The sequence below is a fragment of the Rhinopithecus bieti genome, unplaced genomic scaffold (assembly GCF_001698545.2).
Source record: "Rhinopithecus bieti isolate Rb0 unplaced genomic scaffold, ASM169854v2 scaffold_32096, whole genome shotgun sequence".
NCBI classification, from domain to species: Eukaryota; Metazoa; Chordata; class Mammalia; order Primates; family Cercopithecidae; genus Rhinopithecus; species Rhinopithecus bieti.
Genome location: NW_016813886.1, coordinates 181,546 through 205,632, shown reverse-complemented (window position 1 = coordinate 205,632; position 24,087 = coordinate 181,546). Strand labels below are relative to the sequence as shown.

General features: G+C 42.6%; 1 protein-coding gene across 5 annotated transcripts; it reads right to left on the bottom strand.

Annotated features, from left to right (window-relative positions):
* Positions 1-726: 726 nt before the first annotated feature.
* Positions 727-19,612, bottom strand: ZNF239 (zinc finger protein 239). 5 transcript variants are annotated; one of them, XM_017849029.1, is made up of 4 exons: positions 19,482-19,559; positions 18,556-18,596; positions 12,818-12,939; positions 727-2,555 (listed from the first exon to the last, which is right to left on the bottom strand). In XM_017849029.1, the coding sequence occupies exon 4, from the start codon at positions 2,461-2,463 to the stop codon at positions 1,087-1,089; it is 1,377 nt and encodes a 458-aa protein (XP_017704518.1). In that variant the 5' UTR covers positions 2,464-2,555; positions 12,818-12,939; positions 18,556-18,596; positions 19,482-19,559; the 3' UTR covers positions 727-1,086. The 5 variants fall into 5 exon arrangements, with proteins under 5 accessions (XP_017704518.1, XP_017704520.1, XP_017704521.1 ...); XM_017849031.1 differs by having other exon boundaries at positions 12,814-12,939; positions 19,482-19,554; XM_017849032.1 differs by lacking the exon at positions 12,818-12,939 and having other exon boundaries at positions 19,482-19,554.
* Positions 19,613-24,087: the final 4,475 nt, after the last annotated feature.

Sequence of the window (24,087 nt, the reverse complement as noted above, 5' to 3'; positions counted from 1 at the left end):
TATTGCTGTAGTTTGATAAATTAAAATTTTCCTTGCATCTTAATGTTGTCCAATGTGATGAGACATGTTTAACAAAAGCACATTCTTGAATACTTTCTCTGCTAGCCATTTTTAGCTTATCAAGTCCCAACATGATTTCTGCAGCCTCTAAGCTGCCCCTTGCTCCTTATGTATTCATTTTTCCAGCTCTGCCTCTGGAACCTATTTGTTGTTATCACCTGCTCTTAGGTACCCTCCTGAGTAGCTGCGTCTGAAGCTGTGTGCCAGCACACCAGCAAATTTTTGCACTTTTTTGTAGAGACAAGGTTTTGCCATGTTGCCCAGGCTGGTCACGAACTCCTAGGCTCAAGTGATGCACCCTCTTCAGCCTCCCAAAGTGCCAGGCATGTTACTTTGGACCCTCCCTCACATTCACTCTGGAAGTATCCCAATAAACTAGCTGTACTCACCAAAAAGGACTACTTATGTTCCTGAATAGTTGCCTGGGAGGGGCTGTTCAACTTCCTATCAAAATGGTATATGGGAATGTACTACATGAGTAACTCTCTTCCAGCTTTTTGTTGTGTGGCTACAAACTATTGTACCTGTCTGCAATAAACACAAGGATTTCCATGTCCCTTGTATTTCCAACTGCCCTCTTGGCCTAAAATGGACACAGTGTACAATCATAGTTTAGAGGTGGCTAATCAGGACTGGAAAGAAATATGAAAAACACAAATCACATAATTTGAAGAGAAAACAGAGTTTCAATTTCTCAGAGAATGTGAACAAAGGAAAACATGCCCTGCTTGAGAATAAATATAAAGTTCTTGCCATTAAAATGCTGGGTAGAACATGTAGTTGAACTGTAAAGTACAGACACTTTTACTCTACCCATCTGAGAAATAAGAACAATCCATTCATTGTACAGCATAAAAAAGTGCTTGATACTTAAATACTTTGAATGAATGATTTTTCAGTGAGGAAACACATCTAAATAATCCTTACATCTCTCTCCTTTGTAGAATATAAAGGTAAGAGTGATACTAAATATTTAACAGTTTTTACAGTATGAGTGCTGTGAAGACCTGAACGGGCAAATGTCACTTAGCGAGGATCTTTCTTATGAACCCGCTGGTGGATGTGAAGGTTGGAGCTCTGGCTGAAGCCCTTCCCACACTTGCTGCACTCATAGGGCTTCTCTCCAGTGTGTACTCTCTGGTGGATGAGGAGTTTGGAACTCTGGCTAAATCCCTTCCCACACTTGCCACAGTGATAGGGCTTCTCCCCAGTGTGGACTCTGAGATGGATGCGAAGATCCGAGCTCTGGCTGAAACCCTTCCCACACTCATAGCATTGGTAAGGCTTCTCTCCCGTGTGGATGCACCGGTGAATGTGAAGGTTCGAGCTCTGACTGAAGCCCTTCCCACACTCACCACACTTGTAGGGCCTCTCTCCTGTGTGTACTCGCTGGTGGATGTGCAGGTTTGAGCGCTGACTGAAGCTCATACCGCACTCCCCACACTCATAGGGCTTTTCTCCAGTGTGGACTCGCTGGTGGATATGTAGTTTGGAGCTCTGACTAAAGCCCTTCCCACACTTGTCACATTTATAAGGTTTCTCGCCTGTATGGACAGCATGATGGATGAGCAGACTTGAGCTCCTGGTGAAGCCCTTCCCACACTTGTCACACTTGTAAGGCTTCTCATCTGTGTGGACTGCCTGATGGATGAGCAGACTCGAGCTCCTTGTGAAGCCCTTCCCACACTGTTCACATTTGTAGGGTTTTTCTTCTGTGTGGTCTCTCTGGTGAAGTAGTAGTTCTGAGCTTTGACTGAAGTTCTTACCACACTGACCACATTCATATTGTTTCTCTGCAGTGTGGATTTTCTCATATGGATGACCATCTGGGCTGGTGTTAAGTATTTTCCCACAGTTATTATGGTCACAGGGTTTCTCCTCTGTATGAGCTCTCTGCTGACTACAACTGACCACCTGTGATTTCCATCCATAAATGTCTCTGCAGTTACAGTTAATGGGATCCAAAGATTCTTTTAATTGGCCATTCTGGCAAGTTGCCTCACCATTTAACAATGGCAAGGCCAGTTCTTTTCCATCAGACACCATTTTAACTTGAAGGTTCTCTGAAAAACTTTCCCCCTTTATCACTTTTCTCTTAGTGCTTTCTTCCGTTACAAAGAGATGTTTGCTTTCCTGATGATCCTGAGGCTCATTCTTACAGAACTTCACTGAAGAGTATTGTGTGTCTATTTGGCTTGGGACTTTCAAAGGCAAATATGTTTCACTTTCACTGTTTTTTAAATAATCACTTTGAAGAGTCATCACACTGTCCCTGTTTCTGGAAATACAAGAAGATGCTTCTCCCCACTGTTGACAAGGGGAAAGGTCTAGTTCAGGCTCCCCATCCACTTCCCCTTGATGATTCACGATACAATCCTGACTTCCACTAATTGTACTGGCCATGCCTTCCAAAACTAGCCAGGAGGAAAGCTCATGTAACAGATCCTGAAGTGCTTTCTGCTGAAGATTCTCCACAGAATTTTCATTCAAGTCTCCTAGGAAACAGAGAGAATTCAGTGGTAAGAACAAAGGGTAGACTTCAAGATTTCAAAGTGAGAGTGCCTAAGGCCTGAAGGCTTAGGAAGTATGAAAAAGTTCAGCTTGTCCTTATAGTCATGTCCTTTGGGTTAATGTTGGGTGCATTTGTATCTGGGTACAAGACAGAAATTTTCTCTTGGCTTTTAAGCATAGCCAAGGAAAGTCTTCCCTAACTAATCCTATAGAAGACTATAAGTCCTATATCCTTGCTAACAGTAACATTTCATCTCATCTCACTTCATTTTTTTTTTTTGAGACAGAGTCTTGCTGCACTGCCCAGGCTAGAGTGCAATGGCATGATCTGGTCTCACTGCAAACTTCACCTCCCAGGTTCAAGCAATTTTCCCACCTCAGCCTCCCAAGTAACTGGGATTATAGGCCCACGCCACCATGCCCAGCTAATTTTTGTATTTTTAGTAGAGATGCGGTTTTACCCTGTTGACCAGGATGGTCTCAAACTCCTGGCCTCAAGTGATGCATCCGCATCAGCCTCCCAAAGTGTTGGGATTACAGGCATGAGTCACTATACCTGGCCTACTTTCCTTTAAGTAAATTTGCATTTCATTGGTATTCTGCTTTCATAGGTGTGGGGGACACAAGGAAGAAAATATAAATCCTTTTGCTTAACAAACTAAAGCTTCCTGGGAAGACAAACATACCAAATAATGATAATACTAAGTGAGTGGTGTAGATGAATGTATAGTACAATACAGTACAAGAGATGTATGCATAACCAGCTAGGAAAGTACAGAAGAGGAACACTCAATTCAGACCCCAGTGTTTAGGAAGATTTCTGGGAGAAAATGACAAGAAATAAAAAGAAAAAAAAAGAAGTGAAACGTGGAGAGAAAATATGACATGTTAAAGAAAACTACAAGCGGCTTCTTACGAAGGAGATAAAAACGGTAAGAGTGGTGAAGAATGTGCCACGGAGGGGAAGTAAGGAGCCAGAGCAAAGGGCTTAGTGTCTAATAATAAGGACCTTAGGGCTAAACCCTGCAGGGATTGAAAACTATTAAAGGATTTAAATTCAGAGTGAAATGATTGACTTTGTGACTATAAACACCACTGGAAAGTAAGACTTTAGGTAGCAAGATGGCTGCTATAGCAAATCATAAGAAAAATGGTAAGGATGATGGTTGTGGAGAGAATGGGAGAAATTCATTCTAGATCACGTGATGACAAATTAAACCTAGAAGAGAAAGGAGGTACCAAGCCTGTTCCTTGGGATTGCTGCCTGAGTGAATGGGTACAGTGGTACTCTATAATCAGAGAGGAAATGCAAGAGGAAGAGGCTGAAGTAGGGAAGGGGGCAGAAACTCAAATCTGCCTTGTATAATCTGTGGTGTTGGTGGAACATTCTTGCAGTACTGGTCAGTAAGCAGTGAGATATATATAGGTCTGGAAGTCCTGTGAGAGAACTGTGCTAGGAATACAGAGTTTAGACTTACTGGTATATTAAAAAACAAAACAAAACAAAACAAAACCCTCCCCAGACTTACTACAACAGTTAGAGTGAATAGCCTAATATTACACTGAAATGACAAGAAATCCATAATAGTCTTGGGAAAACAGAAAGGTTGACATCATCAGAATAAAAACATCGAGGAACTCCTAAATGATAAAGAGCAGATGGATTAGGAGTGATGGAGAAACTAGAGGAAAAATGTACAGCTCAAATTATATATAACAGAAGGCTTCTTCATGGGTAAAACATCTTAAGAAATCATAGAAATTCAATTACCAAACTCAGAATCAATTATTACAAAGTAAGGGAGCACTGACCACATTTCTCTGGAGTCTAGGTCTCAGAAAATAATAAACAGTGATAAAGTAAGACATTTCTTAATTCAACTTAGGCATTCCTAACAACTGTGCTAGTTTTTGCTGTTAGCAGCACTCTCCCAGCCCACCCTCTTCCTCTTAGAAATAGAAATATTGGATGGCTAGCAGCAGTGGCCTCATATAAAGCCTCAAGAATAAAATAAATGATCTGCCAAAAAAAGACTGCTAATAATGTTAACTGAACTGAACAGAGAAGCAGAGGTTGAGGTAATGCTGAACCTACACAATGACCGATGGATTGAGGAACAAAAAAGAAGCAACTGACAACATAAGTGCCCAGGATAAAACTTCAAGCTAAACTTTTTAATGGGAATTCTGACAAGGAAGATAGCCCAGGGCTGGAAATGAAGAAGCAGGGCATGCCCCCGATAATTCAGTGGCAAAAGAGGTGGCCTTAAAAAATGGCCTACACCACTGTGCAGGGGAGTACAGGGAAAATAGGAGGCCCACCTGAGGCTCAGCCCTAGCCCTTAGACCACTCATGGGGGGAGTTTACTACCTGGGTAGCCCCCCTTGCCCACACATACAGCTACAAACAATTCAAATTTTTTATTTTTCCCAAAATAAAACCTCACTTAGCTCTGCCAACTGTCAAAAAAAAAAAAAAAAAAAAAAAAAAAAAAGAGAAAAAAAAAGGCCTACAACATCTACCATCTGGATTCTTATTACCTCCCTCCCTAGCCCAATCAGCAGAAGCGTCCCCTAAAGTAGAACACACATGCATGCCAAAGTGGGTCAAGCATGGGTTGAGGACACACTCCAGTATCATACTGAGAACACAAGAATTTTGAAAAAATATATAAGGAGACAGAATTTAAAAGGTACATAATTAAAATCCCAGAAAAACTGGAGTGGATATCATATTTAAACACAATCTAATAAAAAAAAAATATTGCTATGAAAATAATAATTCTAAATAAAATGACTGAAGATGATGATAGGTTATGTAACTTGTTTCCTAGATATGTGTCAGGCTGTTTTAGTCAAAGGCCTACAATTTAGATGAGTTAAATAGTAAAATGAACACACGGCTAAGATGGAAGATTGAGGAATTCTCCAAGAATGCATATGAAAAGACAGACAGATAGAAAGATAAAAGTAAAAGCCCTAGGCCGGGCGCGGTGGCTCAAGCCTGTAATCCCAGCACTTTGGGAGGCCGAGACGGGTGGATCACGAGGTCAGGAGATCGAGACCATCCTGGCTAACACGGTGAAACCCCGTCTCTACTAAAAAATACAAAAAACTAGCCAGGCGAGGTGGCAGGCGCCTGTAGTCCCAGCTACTCGGGAGGCTGAGGCAGGAGAATGGTGTAAACCCGGGAGGCGGAGCTTGCAGTGAGCTGAGATCCGACCACTGCACTCCAGCCCGGGCGACAGAGCGAGACTCCGTCTCAAAAAAAAAAAAAAAAAAAAAAAAAAAGTAAAAGCTCATGTCCAAGGAGTTGCATGAGGACAGTGAAGATAGAACACATGGAGAGAAAATGATCAAAGAAATAACAACAAAAAAATGTTTCCTAGAATGCAAAATTCAGGGCCCAATAAATGCTAAAAAATGGTATGTAAAAAGACCCTGAACTAAAGGACTTCAAGGAAAAAACAAACAAACAAACAACAACAACAACAAAAAAACAGAAAATGCTAAAAGCTTCCAAACAGAAAAGCCAGGTTATGTGCAAATAAATGAGAATTATATTGACATTGAACAACTAACTAATTGGCAATATTGCAAATCTTCAATATCTTCAAGATTTGGGTTAAAAGTCATTGTGAAATTATAATTTTTAACCAGCCAATTAACCGTTTCAAAGAGAGGAAAAAACAGACACTCTTTCAAACATGAAAAGATTCAATTACTAAAACAATCACTCAGGAATATGCTATAGGAAAATTTTTTAAAATTTAAGAAAAAGGATACATGCTACAAGAAATAACAGTAAGCCAAGATGTCAATAAAATACAAAATTAGGCCAGGCATGGTGGTTCATGTCTGTAATCCCAGCATTTTGGGAGGTTGAGGCGAGGTGATTGCTTGACCTCAGGAGTTTGATACCAGTGTGTGCAACATGGCAAAACCCTCTCTCTACAACATACAAAACAAAACAAAAACCCTCAAACCCCAAAACCACAGTTGAAAAATAAAAGAAAAAAATAAACAAAACTCTACAATAACAGTATGGAGTCAAAACCCCCCAAATAAAATATATTTTTAAAAGGCAAGTATTAGCTTCAGAGGAAAAATAAAAAAACAAAAAAGGAACTATAATCATATTGTACTACTTGACTCTATAGTGAACAACTAATTACAAAATCAAAGCAATGGAAGCACTCATCACTGACATGACTCTTAACATTCTTGGGAGGCTAGGCATTTGGGGAGGTAATATGAAAAAGCTACATCCTCATCTATAATATGGGGAAGTCAACAGAAATTACAAAATATTGATAAATGGAGAAATAACAGTATATCACAATACACTAAATTTAAATGATACTGAGGTACCATTTTCCACCTGTTAAACTAGCACAAACCCGAAGTCTGAAGACACACATTACTTGTGAGTGTAAACTGATATGAAGGACATTTTGACAATTATCAATTAATGTCATAAATATATGCACTCAACATTCCAACTTAGAGCTTTACTCTTCAGATCTCCAGGCATAATTTGTGAAATGACATTTACATGAGACTACTCACTTTTTTTTTTTTTTTTGAGGTGGAGTCTCGCTCTGTCGCCCAGACTGGAGTGCAGTGGCGCAATCTCGGCTCACTGCAAGCTCCGCCTCCCAGGTTCACGCCATTCTCCTGCCTCAGCCTCCCGAGTAGCTGGGACTACAGGCGCCCGCCACCTCGCCCGGCTAGTTTTTTGTATTTTAGTAGAGACGGGGTTTCACCATGTTAGCCAGGATGGTCTCGATCTCCTGACCTCGTGATCCGCCCGTCTCGGCCTCCCAAAGTGCTGGGATTACAGGCTTGAGCCACTGCGCCCGGCCGAGACTACTCACTTTTTAAAGGCCAATGACCAGAACCTGGATAGACAAGAGCTACAGACATGAAAGAAACTTTTCATTGTGCATCTTTTATATTTATTTTTTAACCATGTGAATGCATTTATTGTTTATTTAGAAGAGTAACTATGTATAAACATATCGTCTGGAGTAGGAAGACAAACCCAATATGGAACAGCTAGAAAGATGAAAACTGAGTACCTTTGGAAGCCACATTGTGGCTGATGGAGCAGCAGAGTCAGGAAACAGGACCGTTTTTACTATGAGCTGTCCATACAACTTGTTTTACCCAGGTGAATGTATCACTTTGTCTACACATTTCAAAAGTAATGGCAAAATGAAAAGAAAATGACAAAAGAAAAACAGGGCAGTTTGTAGCAGTTAAATCATGAAATGGGCTGAAATGATTAAATGGATTTGAAAGGATATTGCTTCAACAGCCATATCGTACAGTACTTGGAAGTAGGCTAGTGGTTATAGAAACTGTAGGTATGTGAAAATGAATGGGGGAGGAATTTTATGAAAGGTGCCATTTTAATGAAAGTGTGATGTTAGCTTTTAAAAAAATGTTTAAAATAATATGAAGAATGAGGCCAGGCACGGTGGCTCATGCCTGTAGTCCCAGCACTTTGGGAGGCTGAGGTGGGTGGATTACTTGAGGTCAGGAGTTCGAGATCAGCCTGGTCAACACGGTGAAACCCAGTGTCTTCTAAATATACAAAAAAATAGCAGGACGTGATAGCGGGCACCTGTAGTCCCAGCTACTCAGGAGGCTGAGTCAGGAGAATCACTTGAACCTGGGAGGTGGAGCTTACAGTGAGCCGAGATTGTGCCACTGCACTCCAGCCTGGGTTACAGAGTGAGACGTCGTCTAAAAGAAGAAGAAAAAAAATGCTATGGAGAATGAGTGTATAACATTAGGAAAAAATACTGACATGAGAAAAGGGGTCCTTTTATAGGGAGTTAACATGGCAGAAAAAACTCTAACACATACTGCATAAAACAGCAAATTAAAAATACGCACAGTGTAATCTCATAAAATTTTAATGCATATACTTGTACATACATAAATATAGAGTTCATAGAAAGTGATTTGATTTCACATTATACTGTGTTGAGTTTTGAGACTTTTATGTCTTACTTGCAAAAAAGAAAATGTTCAACAAGTTTGTTCCATTTTATGTCAATAAAAATGAAAACCTAGAGCAGAGCTTGAAATTGGAAGCCCATCTCCTATTTCACTTTTGTCTACCTGTAAATCACTCTCTACAGAGCAGTCACAGTGATACTGGGTCAATCAGAGAACACCATTCCCTGATCCAATGGCTGCCCACTCAAAATAATTTTTTTTTTTTTTTTTTTTTTGAGATGGGGTCACACAGTGTCTCCTAGGCTAGAGTGCACTGGCGCTATCTCAGCTCACTGCAACCCCCACCTCCTGGGCTCAAGCGATTCTCCCACCTCAGCCTCCCAAGTAGCTGGGATTACAGGCATGTGCCACCACGCCTGGCTAATTTTTTTTGTCATAAATCCACTTTTTACCAGTGCCTTCAACGCCATAACTGAGCTAGGCTGTGTCCACCACCTCTTTTCAGTCCTTCTTAGATGCACCCTGTGGTCTACCACACTCCTCCTTCCAGGTCTTTGGGTCTCCTCTTGCGTGGTTCTCTTTGCCTGGAATGTTCTTCCCCTCCCTAGTCACCTGTTTAAACTATTGATCCCTTAGCTCCCAGTTTAATGTCACTTCAGAGGCTCTCCCTAAGACACATACACAACCCTCATTCCAACACATGCCTTCGTTCTCTCAGAGCAGTGTTCCATTCTTCATAGGACTTACCAACTGTATAGTAATACTTCAAAGAATGACATCATAAATGATGTTTAAAGGAGACAAGTGTACTTGCAACATCTAACTCGAGCTTGAAAAACGATGGCAACAATCTGACTAATTTTTACCCTATTTTAAGCATTAAACAGACTCATTTTAGGGCAACATCTGTGGGATCTAGGAGTGTTAATAAACTTAAAATAAGTTAAAGTTAAAAAAGAATTGGTGGGAGATTTTAGATACTGAGGACGAGAAGAGAGAAACTTTTTTTTTTTGAGACAGGGTCCCACTCTGTTGCCCAGCCTGCAGCCTGGAGATTTTTGCTCACTGAAGCCTCAACCTCCTTGGCTTAGGTGATCCTCCCACCTTGGCCTCCCAAGTAGCTGGGACTACAGGCACGTGCCACCAGGCCCGGCTAACTTTTTATATTTTTTGTAGAGGGGGTTTTGCCATGTTGCCCAGGCTGGTCTTCAGCTCCTGGGTTCAAGTGATCCTCCTGCCTCTGCCTCCCAAAGTGCTGGGATTACAGGCATAAGCCACCATGCCTGGCCCAAGAGAAACTGAATACAGTCATGGCCCATTTCTAAACTAGGAGACTGGAACAACTTTAATACTGACAAAAGTGGGAATACAACAAGGGAACTTAAAAAGGAAAATAATTTTAGGCTTATCAAAATAGAAAGGAGAGTTGAACAGCATTAAATGTGTAACAGTTCCTCCTATAAGTGGACATACCATGCATTCTCAGGGACAATAATGTCTCCAAGGGGTGAGAATTGGTTCATAGGGGGCACAACAAATATTTTTATTTTATTTTTTTTTGAGATGGAGTCTCACTCCATCACCCAGGCTGGAGTGCAGTGGCATGATCTTGGCTCACTGCAACCTCCACCTCCCGAGTTTAAGCAATTCTCCTGCCTCAGCCTCCTGAGTAGCTGGGATTACAGGCACCCACCACCACGCCCGGCTAATTTTTATAATTTTAGTAGAGACGGGGTTTTGCCATGTTGGCCAGGCTGGTCTCGAACTCCTGACCTCAGGTGATCGGCCCGCCTTGGCCTCCCAAAGTGCTGGGATTATAGGCATAAGCCACCACGCCTGGCCAAACAAATCTTACATATTATGCTGGTTTGGGACTCACAAAACAATCCTACCTAACAAAACCTTATTCCTTCATACTTAATTTCTCTAAAGGAGAAATCTGTCTCCTTTTGGCAGGGAGAGAGTAATGATAAAGAAAAAGGCCGAGAAGCACTGGTGATGTAGTGACTTAAAACCAAACAGCCCTTTGAGATTTCAAGTGAGAAAAAAGACAGAAGCCAGGTGATCAAGACCAGACTGGCTAACATGGTGAAATCCCATCTCTACTAACAATATAAAAAATTAGCCGGGCACGGAGGCGGGCGCCTGTAGTCCCAGCTACTCAGGAGTCTAAGGCAGGAGAATTGTTTGAACCCGGGAGGTGGAGGTTGCAGTGAGCCGAGATCACGCCACTGCACTCCAGCCTAGGGGACAGAAAGAGACTCCATCTCAAAAAGAAAGCAAAAAGAAAGAAGCTAGAGAATCTGCAGAGAAAAGGACTAAGAGAGAAGCCAGAGGAAACAGAAAAACTATGATTTCATGCGTGACAAAGAATTTTGAGAGAAGATCAACACTAAAGAAACCATCAGTAAAATTGATAATGGTAAATATGCTGAAAGAAACATTAAAAAAGAAACAAACTCTGAAAGAGACAAAAGTTCAGTAGTGACCTACAAGTGGGCAATTTTGGTACAAGAACAGAGCACAGGCACTAGGTTTATATAAAGAATGTGGAAAGGCCTGGTTCACTACCTGCAGGTAACGACTTTGCCCTGTAGCATTCTCTTTACTCCCCAGGATCAGCTGAAAATAGAAACTGAAAGGCCACAGCTACTGAGGGAAGAGAACCAGGGCCCCACTGTGGACTGAGGGAGGAAAAAGCCCTGAAAGCTAACATGATGGCACATTTTTTTTTTTTTTAAGACAGGGTCTAACGGTCACTAGGGCAGGAGTGCAGTAGTGTCATCTCGGCTCACTACAACTCTGCCTTCCCGGCTCAAGGGGTCCTCCCACCTCAGCCTCCTGAATAGCTGGGATTACAGGTAACTGCCATCACATCCGGCTAATTTTTGTATATTTTGCAGAGACAGGGTTTCGCTGTGTTGCCCAGGCTGGTCTCAAACTCATGAGCTCAAGCCATCTGCCCGCCTCAGCCTCCCAAGGTGCTGGGATTACAGGCATGAGCCACCGTGCCCAGTCACTTATCAGTGTTTTTTGTAGAAAGGCTGCTTTTGGCTATAAAATGGCAATTTCACATGGTTCAACCTAGTAGGTATACATTCATCTCCCTATCTAATTAAAATTCTTTATCAATCTATTTCTTAATGGCTACATACTTTTCTGTGATCCATGATAATTTGCCTGACCAATCCCTGTGATACATTTAGGGGGTAAATATTTTTTTCACTATTTTAAATATTTCTATAATGAATATTTTGTTCACAATTTTTGGTTAAAATTACTCATGATTGCCTTAGAATAGATATCTAAAAAATGAATTACTGCATTTGAAAATGTTTAAGGCTCCTTGATTCAGGCAGTCAAAAAGTGTTTTGTCTGGCTGGGTGTGGTGGCTCATGCCTGTAAGCCCAGCCACTCCAGAGGCTAAGGCAGGAGAATCACTTGAACCTGGGAGGTGGAGGTTGCAGTGAGCCGAGATCGTGCCACTGCACTCCAGCCTCCAGCCTGGGCGAAAGAGGTTGACTCCTGCTCAAAAAAACCAAAAAAGTGTTTTATTTATTTGTAGGGTATGAGAGTGTCTCACCACGAGTTTTGATTAATTTTGGGAGGGGAGAGGGATGAATTCCTGAATGTGTAAGAAAAGAAATAATGGAAACGATATTGCAAGGCAGGGGAGGACATTCAATGAAAAATAAAGTCCAAGCAAAGATGGCACAAGACCAATGTGGGGGAAATGTGGGGAAAGGCAAGAGTACAGAGAAGCAAGTGACCATTACTGGGAAAGACCACAACCTCCTGCAGAGGTAGAAGGGAAGTAAGTGAATAGATCAGGTAAAACAGTAGCACATAGGAAACATCCCAGAAGTCCCTGCTTTCGACACAGACTGCAAGACATCAGATAACTCCTGGAACATTGAAAAAGGGACTCCTCTGTTGTGGATTAGCCTGGCTTATAACTTGCCATGATGCCTGGTGCTCTTTGGGGTTCACTTGCTATTATATAATGATCTTTATCTTGTTCCATCTGAGAGATCACATTTCAGAAACTCACAGGGATTGGGTGATTGTGCAGAAAGCAAAATCAGTCCCACCTCTGGCTTATAAAGGATGGAACAGGTATGGTTTTTGAGACAACCCAGTAAAATCACTATTCTCCAATTCTTACCAAGTTCTTTAGCTGCTTAGAATCGTCAGAAAATATCCTTTTGTGTCAAAAAGGAAGTGGGAAACAAAGATGCCAATGGGCAGGTGTCCAAGTTCACATGTCCTTACCCACCAAGACCAAGTTCCTGTAGTTCCCAGCATTACAGCTCTGCACAGCTTCCTGGGAGCAGAGTCCAGGTGGCCTCACTTCTCCTCGGTGAAGGCCACAGAGGCATCCTTGAATGTAACTAGTTCCTAAAACATAAAGCACATTCCTCCTCAACAAACAACCATCTGCACAAATGCCCTGGAAGGGGGGTGAAGTCAGTAGCACTGGAAAAGGTAAGAAAGGCATAGAAGAAGTTTGCAGCTCAGGGGATCTAAGTGAGCTAAGTCAAGTTTTGTTGGAAAATCTTTCCTTTCTCACTTAATTGGCTGCTTCCATCCAAATCATTTCCTTCCTGCCCACAACATGTCTACACTCAAGTCCTCAGCTACTGAATCTTTCCGTGTCACTGTCTTCTTGTGTCATTTCTGAATTGTCATCTTCACCCCATTCCCACCATTATCCTGACAACCTTAACTCTCGCAGGAACAATTTACCCAACACTCTGACCTCACATTTCTTAATCTCCACAGTGCCAATGATCTCAGCCACATTTCATCAAACTGTAATAACCATAATTGGGACTAGTCCACTACCTGGACTCCTCTACTCTTAACATATTAATCTCTCTAATATCCTACACTTTAAAAATCACTTCCTATGCTTTCTGTTCTTCCGCTTATAAACTAAGTAGTTGAACATTACTGGGAAAATAAAATAGTACATATACACACAGCCATAAAACACTCTCCTGAGCGATCCCTTGACTTAAAATACCATTTACTGCCAAATATTTATTTCCAGCCCTTACCTCTTACCTCACTTCCAGACTCCAACTTTCTACCTTTTAATGTCTACACTGGGACGTCTAAAGGTGCTTAAAACTTAACAGGCCCTGGCTGGGCACAGTGGCTCATGCCTGTAATCCCAGCATTTGGGGAGGCTGAGGTGGGTGGATCACTTGAGGTCAGGAGTTTAAGACCAGCCTGGCCAACATGGTGAAACCTTGTCTATACTGAAAATACAAAAATTAACCAGGTGTGGTGGTGCATGCCTGTAGTCCCAGCTACTTAGGAGGCTGAGGTGGAAGGATCTCTTGAACCCGGGAAGCGGAGGTTGCAGTGAGTCGAACAAACAAACAAAAAACAAAACAAAAAACTGAACAGGCCCTAACAAAACTCCTGCTCCAGCAATATCCATCAGCATCTGCTCTTCCCCAGTCGTCCCCATTTTAGTAAACAGCCACACGAACCACTCAATTGCTCAAACCAAATCCAAGAATTCATTTCATTCTCATCCTCACATCTCACCCATCACCTACCTCCTTTATCTCTAAAGCATATCGGCATCCACCCAGCTCCCCTGCCCTGCACTGTCACCTCTCTAGGCCTAGGCAGCACTTGCTCTCACCCACACCAACCTCCTTCTTGGTCTGACTCTACTCTTGCTCCCCCAAACATGAGTTTTCCACATGGCAGCCAAGGTGATCTTTTAAAACAAAAACAAGGCCAAGCGTGAAACCCTCCAAAGGCTTTTCAGTGGCCATGAAGTAAAATCCAGACTCTTCATCCTGGCCCGTGAGGCTCTCCTGTCACCTTCCCAACCTAGGCCTCTCTTATGATCATATTCAGCACCAGTGACCCAGCAGGCCCTTGAACCGCAACAAACTCATTGTAGCTTTTGTGCTAGCTTCCCTCTCCATTCCTCATCATTCAGCTTTCAGTCCAACCGTTGCCTCTTCAGAAAGCATGTCACTGACCATCTAATCCACTGGCGCACCCTGTATCTATCATTTTCCTAGTTTAATTTATTTCTTCTTATGACTTACGCCTTACCTTATTTTCTTATTTATTCACTTGCTTTCTTATTTACTGTCTCTCCCTGCTGAGATTTAAGTTCCCCACGAACAGAGAGGCTGCCTCATTTGTTCATGACTGCATCTCCAAGACCTCAAGCAGGGCCTGGCATATAAAGGGAGTCCAAATATTTTTTCAGTCAACGTCAGCAAATCTGGTTCCCTTCAGGGCTCTGTCTGATGAAGCAATGCTTCTTAAACTACCTGTGGTGAAGTTTTTTGTTTTTGTTTTTCAAGCTCTCAATTTCAGTACTTATATCTGCACCGTGCATGGGCTGGCACCACTCTCTAAGGCACAATTTCAAAAGTAAAGTGATAGAATATATAAAAAGTCATAAAGGCTGTCTCATAAATTTGATCAGCTAAGCCAGCTTCGGCCTGAGGCTAAAGAGGCACCACTTACTCCTTCCTTGGGCCTGCCCTGCAGGGGTGGTATGACTCATCCGACTCGTCACCAGTGGGGAAGGATGGGGGTAAAGATGAAGGTAAGGATGGGTGCTGTCTCCCAAGCTTTCTGTTCAAGGTCACTGGTCTCCACTCTGAGGAAGAGGGCTGGAAAAGGAGCCTCAAGCCCTGGAGTAAAGGTGGGACAAACAACCAGAAGCAAAGATTGCTGCCTTCACATTCCATCACCACATCCTTTAGCAAGGCATGACCCACGGCATATTAAAAGCAAGTGGGCTGGCTGCTCTTCCCAACCAGACCTTCTCTTCAGACCACAGAGAAAAAAAAATGTCTTTCTGTTTAAGGCTAATCTCTTCCTGTGCATTCTAGATCAAATCCCTTCTTCTATCTTCAGAGATGCAAGCCCACCAATTACGTTTTCTCTCCCTTATTTTTTATCTGTCTTCCATCCAGTCATCTGGATTGTCTAATCTTCCTTCTCTATCTCAACAACATTCAAACCATGTCAGATCCTGTCAATTGTGCCTCCTACATTTCCCTCCAATGTGTTACCTCTTTTCTATTTCCACTGCCAGTCTTAGTAAGACCCTTATTTTTTTTTTTTTCCTTACCTAGGCTACAATAACTCCTTACCAATTCTTCGTAGTACAATTTTTGTCATCTTTCAGTCCCTAGGTTAGACAATCAGAGTTATTAATTTTTTAAGGTCCTGAAGATAAAATGGCAGGCGGGATTCCATTCTGAGAAGGGAAAGGATATGTTGGTGGACTGTTAACTTTGCGGTAGGTAAAAAAAAAAAAATGACAGGAGTAGACCAAATGAGAGGAATCATTGTGACAAGGGAAGGGAGAAAAGGAAAGGATATAGTGCTCCTGTTAAAGCAAGACAAAGCTGGGACTGAAACACTGAATAATCAACAGTCTTCCCAGGTATCAGTGGCACTAAGGAGTCACTCCAAGGCTGTGCTCCTGCTTACAGTGGAGAGAGCAGACTCGATATTCTAAAAGCCAACCAAAGAGGAAGGTCACAAGATCAATCGTTTCCTGTTTCTATCAGATAAATGTCAACCTCCTTAGAACTACATATATGCCATCACATGGCCTTCCACTTCTTTCCAGAGCCCCTCTCTGCTGTATCTAACAATTTACTTTGAAGTGGAAAAGCAGGAAGAGGCACACTAGATTACCTGGAGTCATTCAACACATCATACTTGAGTCTAGCACAGTCCTTTCTATCATAAGCCCTAACTTATTGAGTTCTCCCATCCATTTTGGAGCTTTCAGTCTTAGGACAATAGCCTCTTTCTGAAGCATGAGGATGAGTTAGAATTCTCCTCCTCTGAGATCTCATAGCATCTTTCACATCCCTCTACTATAGCTATTAAGTCTGTCTCCCAAGTTGGCTGTAAGATTCTGAAGGATAGGTGCCACACTCAACTCATCTTTGTCGTTTGACGCAGAGTCTCACTCTGTTGCCCAGGCTGGAGTGCAGTGGCATGATCTCAGCTCACCACAACCCCTACCTCCTGGGTTCAAGAGATTCTCCTGCCTCAGCCTCCTGAGTAGCTGGGATTACAGGCATCAACATGACCAGCTAATTTTTTGTATTTTTAGTAGAGATGAGGTTTCACTATGTTGGCCAGGCTGGTCTCAAACTCCTGACCTCAGGTGATCCTCCCCACTCAGCCTCTCAAAGTACTGGGATTACAGGTGTGAGCCACCATGCCTGGCCTCAACTCATCTTTAAATCCCCAGCAACTACCACAATTGACTTGGAATCTGCAAGATAAATATAAATTCACATTCAATTTAAATGAACAATAATACAATAATACAACTAAAAGAAAACTTAAAGACAGACCCTCAGTTTACAGATGAAAAAAACAAAGTTCATAAGGGTGAAGTGATTTACCCAATGTCACAGAGGAAGGGCAGGGTTAACTAAGACTCCCGCCTTTCAGCAGACCTAAGGACAATGTTTTCTATGGAAAACACACAGTGATTGGAATGAAGTCCTTTCTTTAAATTAAAAAAGTTATTGTGTAAGACACACCAGAATCTCAAAATTTACCAAACTAGCAATCCCCAGTTGCAGCGGCAGTGAATAATTAACCATTAGGGAGCAGGCAGAAGTGAAGGAAGGAAAATGTATTGATTCTACTCAGGTTAGTCTCCCTTCAAGTCCTCAATTACTTTTCAGGGCACAGAGAAGCCATGCTCTCAGTACCTCAAGGCAGCTTACTGTCCTCTAAACAGATTTTTCTAAGAGCTCGTGTGTGAGGGCTGTATTTGCCAAGCAAAAAGATGGCCTTTGCTGGTAGTGTTAAAAAACATTTTTTTTCCTTAAAACGCAGTATGATATTTTATTCAAATAATTTCTGGTGTGATGATCTGTTTAGTTAACGGAGAAAGAACAGCCTGAAGTTAGAAAACACGGGGTTTATTTCTGGCCCGCTGCTCTCTGCAACAAAGGACAAGGCACTTTCCTTCGGCTCTCTCAGAGTTAGCCGAGTTAGAGCTCTCCACCATAAAGTGCCAGGACAGGGCAAAGAGAGGGCTGACCATCTCAAACACTGTGGGATTCCACGTGAAGGCTGACCATCTCAAATACCCTGGGAGCCTAAGGGTTAATTTTGAGGTAACCTCCTACAGATGGTTTTACGGAGACAAATGAGAACTCTCTTTAAAAAAGTATGACTTGGTAATTTAAAGTTTATTGGGACAGTTAAATATGTAGACATGCTAGTGAAAGAGAACAAATCAACCTGAGTATAAAGGATGAATGACTCATTTTACCTACCCTAGAGACACTTATATCAAGTGTATAGAGAGTATTTCACAATAAACCTTTGGATGTACAAAGATCAAAAGAATAAAAAAGGAGTGAAACTCTCCTTTCACTAGGTCTGGAAGAGAGAAGGAAGCTTAGTTCTTAAAAAAACACCACAGAGACTTCTGATGCATAGCCTGGTTGAAAAGCATTTCTAGAGTGATTTTGTAAACACTGTGCTGCCATTTAACGAATTTCCTCGTTTTTGACTCTTTCATAGTTAACAAATTATCACTATTATTATGCATATTTTTTGTGTACAGGTAATATAATATGCTAATCAAAATGGTAAGCTCCTTGAAGAAAAGCACCGTGGTTTATCATTCTGTTTTGCTGAGACCACTTAGCACTGGGATGAGTATGGAATAGCTTGGAATGACTTTCAACGTGAGTGAAATGTCTGGCAGGAAAAGGTAGGCTTCCAGACGCTCCCCACGAGGGCACAGAACACTGCTCTGAGGAGTGGAATAAATTCTTGGGTAGGAGGGGCCAGTGAAAACTATCTTTGCAGACCCTGGTGACATCATCTGCTAGCTACATGTCCTTAGTATCTTAATGTCCCTATATCCATAGCTATAAAATACCGTACTGGGGGCCTGACAATAAAGAAAATAACACAAGGCACAGGGACATTTCAGAGAGATGGCATTTTAGGAGAAATGGAACGCCAACTCACCCGGACCTTGGTCATTTCTTACTCCCAGTGGGGATGGAATCCTGGAAAGGCAGAGTTAGAGAAAGAGAAAAAGCCATGAAAATCAAGTCCAGCAAGACTGCAGGGAAAAAGTTACCCAGCTCCTGCCTCTGACGCTTCTTCAGTCAACCCTTCCACTAGCACTCCCTCCATGAGGTGAGAGGTGACGCATTTTCTGTCACCATCTTCATCTCTCTCCACAGGGCTTTCGATTAAACAAGCCAAGTCTTCCCCCCAAAAAACCAAGAAGCTAAGTAAATTCCGCAGCCGCCGGCAGCTCTAAGCCGTGCCCATTTCCTCAGACTTTGCCGATCTCTGTCCTAAAGTTCTAGTTAAGAGGAGGAGCTCTCGGGTTATATGACCGCTTCTCGGGATGGGTTTCGGTTGCCCAAGACGCCTTCAACGATCTCATTCTCAGGAGCCTGGCTCGTTCCTGCGGTGCGGGGGCTCAGATGCAAGCTCTTTTCAGCGAAGGCAGTGCTGCGGACAGAAACCTCAGTCTCTTACAGGAGCCCCCCTCCGTCGCCTAACGTTCACCGAAAACCCCCTGCAATCACGCCCGTCACAGGCGAGGAAAAGGCCGGCGTGGCCAACCACGAAGCCCCCAGCCGGCCCAGGCCAGAGCTCCGCCAGGCGGGAGGAGGGGCCATCGGAGGCTCGGCCGCTCAGCTGCAGGGCCCGACAGCCTTCGCTGTGGCCGCAGCCAGGCTCCGGGGGCGCAGCAGCTTGGAAATGCGGCGCCGGGACACACGTGCCGCCGCGGGCCGCGCCTCCGCTGGTCGCGTGCCCTACCATCGCCGCCCTCCCGGCTTCCGCGGCTCGCCGGCCCAGCGCCTTCCCCGCGGCAAACCCATTTCCTGACCCCTGAACGCCTCTGTCAGCGGCCGGGAAAGCCCGGCCAGTCTCACCTCCCACGTGGAACCCCACACCTGCAGGGGCCGCATTCCGGATGCTGCCGGCTCGCGCGCCTAGGGCACCGAAATACAAGTCCCAGCAAGCCGCGGGCGAGCCACGCCCACTTCCGGCGCGGGCCGCGGAGCTCTGCGCTCTGCGCTCTGCGCTCTACGGAGCGCGATGCTTGGCCGGGGGTGGGGTCTGGCGGGGGGACCATGTTTGAGTCAGCGATATGTGTATTCAAGTCCTACTCCTCGTTTTTTATTACAAACTCAGAAGAATTATTTTGGGAATACCTATTAAGGTGTTTTTCATTTGTTAAAATACTATTGGGGGAAAAGGACGTAAATACCCATAATTTCATCTTTACCTTTCAAAACATTCTGAAGTGAATATTTGCTATTCGGCATCTTCCATCTCACCTCTGAAGGTCATCCATTTAACAGATATTATTTGAGAGCCAACTGTTTACCAGGAGCTGTTCAAGATGCTTGCACAAAAGTCACTGCCCTATTCTAGTGGGGGAAACAAGCAATCCATAAATACAGTGAATACATGGCGTCGTGTGTGTCATGAGGTGGTACGGAAAGCATAGAGCTGGGCGGGGGGTTGCGGGGTGTGAGTGTGTAGGGCTGGGGGTGTACTTTGCAATTTTAAATAGGGGATCTTGCAACAAACACAGGAGGTGAGGGAATTAGACAAGTGGCTCCCAGCAGTCAGAACTGTCCTAAACGCACACAAGGGTTATTTATGCCAGGATTTTACATTTCTTTCACTTCTCACCTAGTGACACAGAGCTACCCGTTTGATCTTTTCCCAATTCCTTTCTTTCAGATTTATTTTGGAGAGAAAAGAGATGTGGCCTGGACCTCTCTTCTATATCCTCCCCCTTCCTTGGTGTATTAGTTTCCAATTGCTGTCACAACAACTTACCACAAACTTAGTAGTATAACAAACATGTATTCTCTTAAACTTCTGGAGGTGCCAAGTCTGAAATCAGTTTTACTGGGCTAACGTCAGTGTCGGTGTGGCTAGTTCCTCCTGGAGGTTCTAGATGAGAATATTTCTTTGCCTTTTCCGGCTCCCAGGGACTGTTTGCATTCCTTGGCTTATGGCCTGCTCCTTTATCTTCAAAGAGCATGACTGCAATCTCTGCCTTCATCATCACATCACATGCTTGGGCACTGACTCCTCCTGGGGCCTTCTAATAACGACTGTTGTGATTACATCAGGCCCAGCTGGCTAATCTTGGGATAATCTCTCAACGTTAAGATCCTTAATTTAATCACATTTCAAAAAATCCCTCTTGCCATAGAAATTAACATCCACAGCTTCTGGGGGTTAGGACATGGACATATTTGGGGGACTATTATTTTCAGACTTCGATGCTTGGAGAGGCCCATGTCCCCTTCAGTCTCCTCCTCAGAGATGCTCTCTTACCTTTTGCCTGGGGAACACAAAATGTCTCTCTTGGACCTTACTCCTCTCCTCAATGGAAAACCACAGAACTTTTCGCTATTTAGATTCTACCACCCTTGCCCTGACCTTCACTTCCTCATGTGCTCACTTCCCTCCGCGTGCAATATAAGAGGCCATGGCCCATGGTTATGGCCAGTCCTGTGTATGTGCAGTTACCCTTAACTCTCTTGCCCCAGTCTTTCTTGGTTTTATTCTCTTCATAGAAACCCAAATCTGCTTGAATGCAGTCCCTGGCCTGCACCTGTATGGCAGAGGTTGTTTGAGAAAACCACATGGCTGGGATGATTGGTCTTATTTTCAGTTTATAACCATTAAGTTCAAGTGAGCCCTTCATGCTGCCTGGCTATCCTTCTACATTTCTTAGTCCATCCATTCTCCTAAATGACTATTTCACAGCTTCTACTCTCTTTTCATTATTTATTTATTTTTTTGAGCCAGGCTGGAGTTCAGTAGCGTGATCTTGGCTCACTGCAATCTCTGTTTCTTGGGCACAAGTGACCCTCCCACCTCAGCCACCTAAGTAGCTGGGACTATAGGCTTGCACCACCACGCCCGGCTAATTTTTGTGTGTGTGTGTGTGTATTTTTTTTTTTTAAGAGATGAGGTTTCACCATGTTGTCCAGGCTGGTCTCTACCTCCTGAGATCAAGTGATCCTCCCACCTCAGCCTCCCAAAGTGCTGGGATTACAGGCTGAGACACCATACCTGGCCTTCTACTCTCTTTTCAAGCCTCCAACAACTCCTCCCGTCTCACTGAGTGCTGATGACTTTGCTTTTTGTTACTGAGTAAAGAGAACTTCTGTACCGCCTCACAGGCACATCTGCCCTCCTTTCTGCATTATAATCTGTATGCTCTACTTTTCATTCTGAGTGACTGGCCCTAGTTCCTATATGAGAAAATTCTTTTGCACCCTGGATGTTAACTGCCTTCTCGTGAATGAGGGCCTTCTCTCTCTTCTGTATTTCAAGATTTTCATTCTGTACTGAATTATCAGCATACTAATGAATACACTATAATATTGTTCATAAAATAAATAAAACCCCTTACCTTGCACCCTATTTCTCTCCAGCCACTATCTTATTTCTCTGCTTTGCTTTACAGCAAAACTCCTAAAAAAATTGTCCCTAAGGAATGTTTCCCATTTCTTTTCTCCCATATGCTCTCTTTTTTTACATGCAAAACCCAAAATTTAATTTTTTAACTTAATTTAAAAAATTGATATATAATAGATGCACATATTTTGGGGGTACATATGATAATTTGATTAAAATTATGTGTAAAGATCAAAGTAGGGAAATCGGGATATCTATCACTAAGTATTTGTCTTTTCTGTATGCCAGAAATATTGAAAAGATTCTCTTCTGGCTATTCGAAACATACAGTAGGTTAATGTTAACTATAGCTAACCTACTGGTCTATTGAACACCAGGTCTTATTTTTTCTATCTAACTGTGTATTATACCTTGATATGGTTTGTCTCTGTTTCCCCATTCAAATCTCATCTCGAATTGTAATCCTCACATGTTGAGGGAGGGACCTGTAATTCCCACAAGTGGAGGGAGGGAGGTGATTGGATCAACAGGGGCAGTTTCCCCCATGGTTCTCATGATAGTGAGTGAGTTCTCACAAGATCTGATGGTTTTGTAAGTGTTTGGAAGTTCCTCCTTTGTTCTTCTCTCTCCTGCCACCTTGTGAAGAAGGTGACTGCTCCTTCTTCCAACATGATTGTAAGTTTCCTGAGGCCTCCCCAGCCATGTGGAAGTGTGAGTCAATTCAACCTCTTTTCTTTATAAATTACCCAGTCTCAGGCTTTTTTTTTTCATAGCAGTGTGAAAAAAAAAAAAAACTAATACATACCCCTTAACCAACCTCTATTCAGACCCCCACCTCTACTCTTACTGAACTCTGGTTACCACCAATCTACTCGCTATCTTCATGAAATCCACTTGTTTTTTTTTTTGTTTGTTTGTTTGTTTAGTTCCCACATGAGTGAGAATATGCAATGTTTGTCTTTTTGTGCTTGACTTATTTACTTAACATCATGGCCTCTAGTTCCATCCATATTCCTGCAACTGACAGGATTTCATTATTTTTTTATGACTGAATAATATTCCATTGTGTACATACACCGCATTTCTTTATCCATTCATCCATTGATGGCCAGTTAGGTTGATTCCATATTTTGGATATTGTAAATATTGTTGCAGTAAACATGGGAGTGCAGATAGCTCTTCAGTATATTGATTCCCTTTCTTTTGGATATATACCCAGTAGTGGAATTGCTGAATCATATGGTAGTTCTGTTTTCAGTTTTCTGAGGAGCTTCCATACTGTTCTCCATAGTGGTTGTACTAATTTACATTCTCATCAACAGTGTACAAGGATTCCCCTTTCTCCAAATTCTCACCAGCATCTGTTATTCCCTGTTTTTAGATAAAAGTCATTTTAACTGTGGTGATATGATAGCTGATTGTGCTTTTGATTTGCATTTTTCTCATGATCAGTGATGTTTAACATTTGTTTATATACCTGTTAGCAATTTTATGTCTTCTTTTGAGAAATGTCTATTTGGATCTCTTTTGTCCATTTTTAAACTGGATCATTTGTGTTTTTACATAGAGTTGTTGGAGGTCCTTGTATATTCTTGTTATTAGTCCCTTGTCAGGTGGATAGGTTGTGGTATTTTCTCCTATTCTGTGGGTTGTCTGTTCACTTTGTTGGTTGTTTCCTTTGCTGTGCAGAAGCTTTTTAGTTTGATGTAATTCCATTTGTCTATTTTTGCCTTTGTTGCCTATGTTTTTGAGGTCTTACACAAAAAAATTTTTGCCCAGACCAGTGTCCTGGAGTGTTTCCTCAATGTTTTCTTCTAGTAGATTCATAGTTTCAGGATTTAGATTTAAGTCTTTAATCCATTTTTATTTGATTTTTGTTTATGGTGAGAGATAGGGGTCTAGTTTCATTCTTCTGCATATGGTTACCCAGTTTCCCAGCATCATTTATTGAAAAGACTGTCCCTTTCTCCAACATATGTTCTTGGTTCCTTTGTTGAAAATAAGTTGTCTGTAAGCACATGGATTTGTATCTGGGTTCTCTATTCCATTCCATTTGACTGTTTGTCTGTTTTTATGCCAGTACCATAC

Coding starts and splice junctions, on each gene's coding strand:
- ZNF239 (XM_017849033.1), bottom strand. CDS start 2,463: ATGGCCAGTACAATTAGTGGAAGTCAGGATTGTATCGTGAATCATCAA.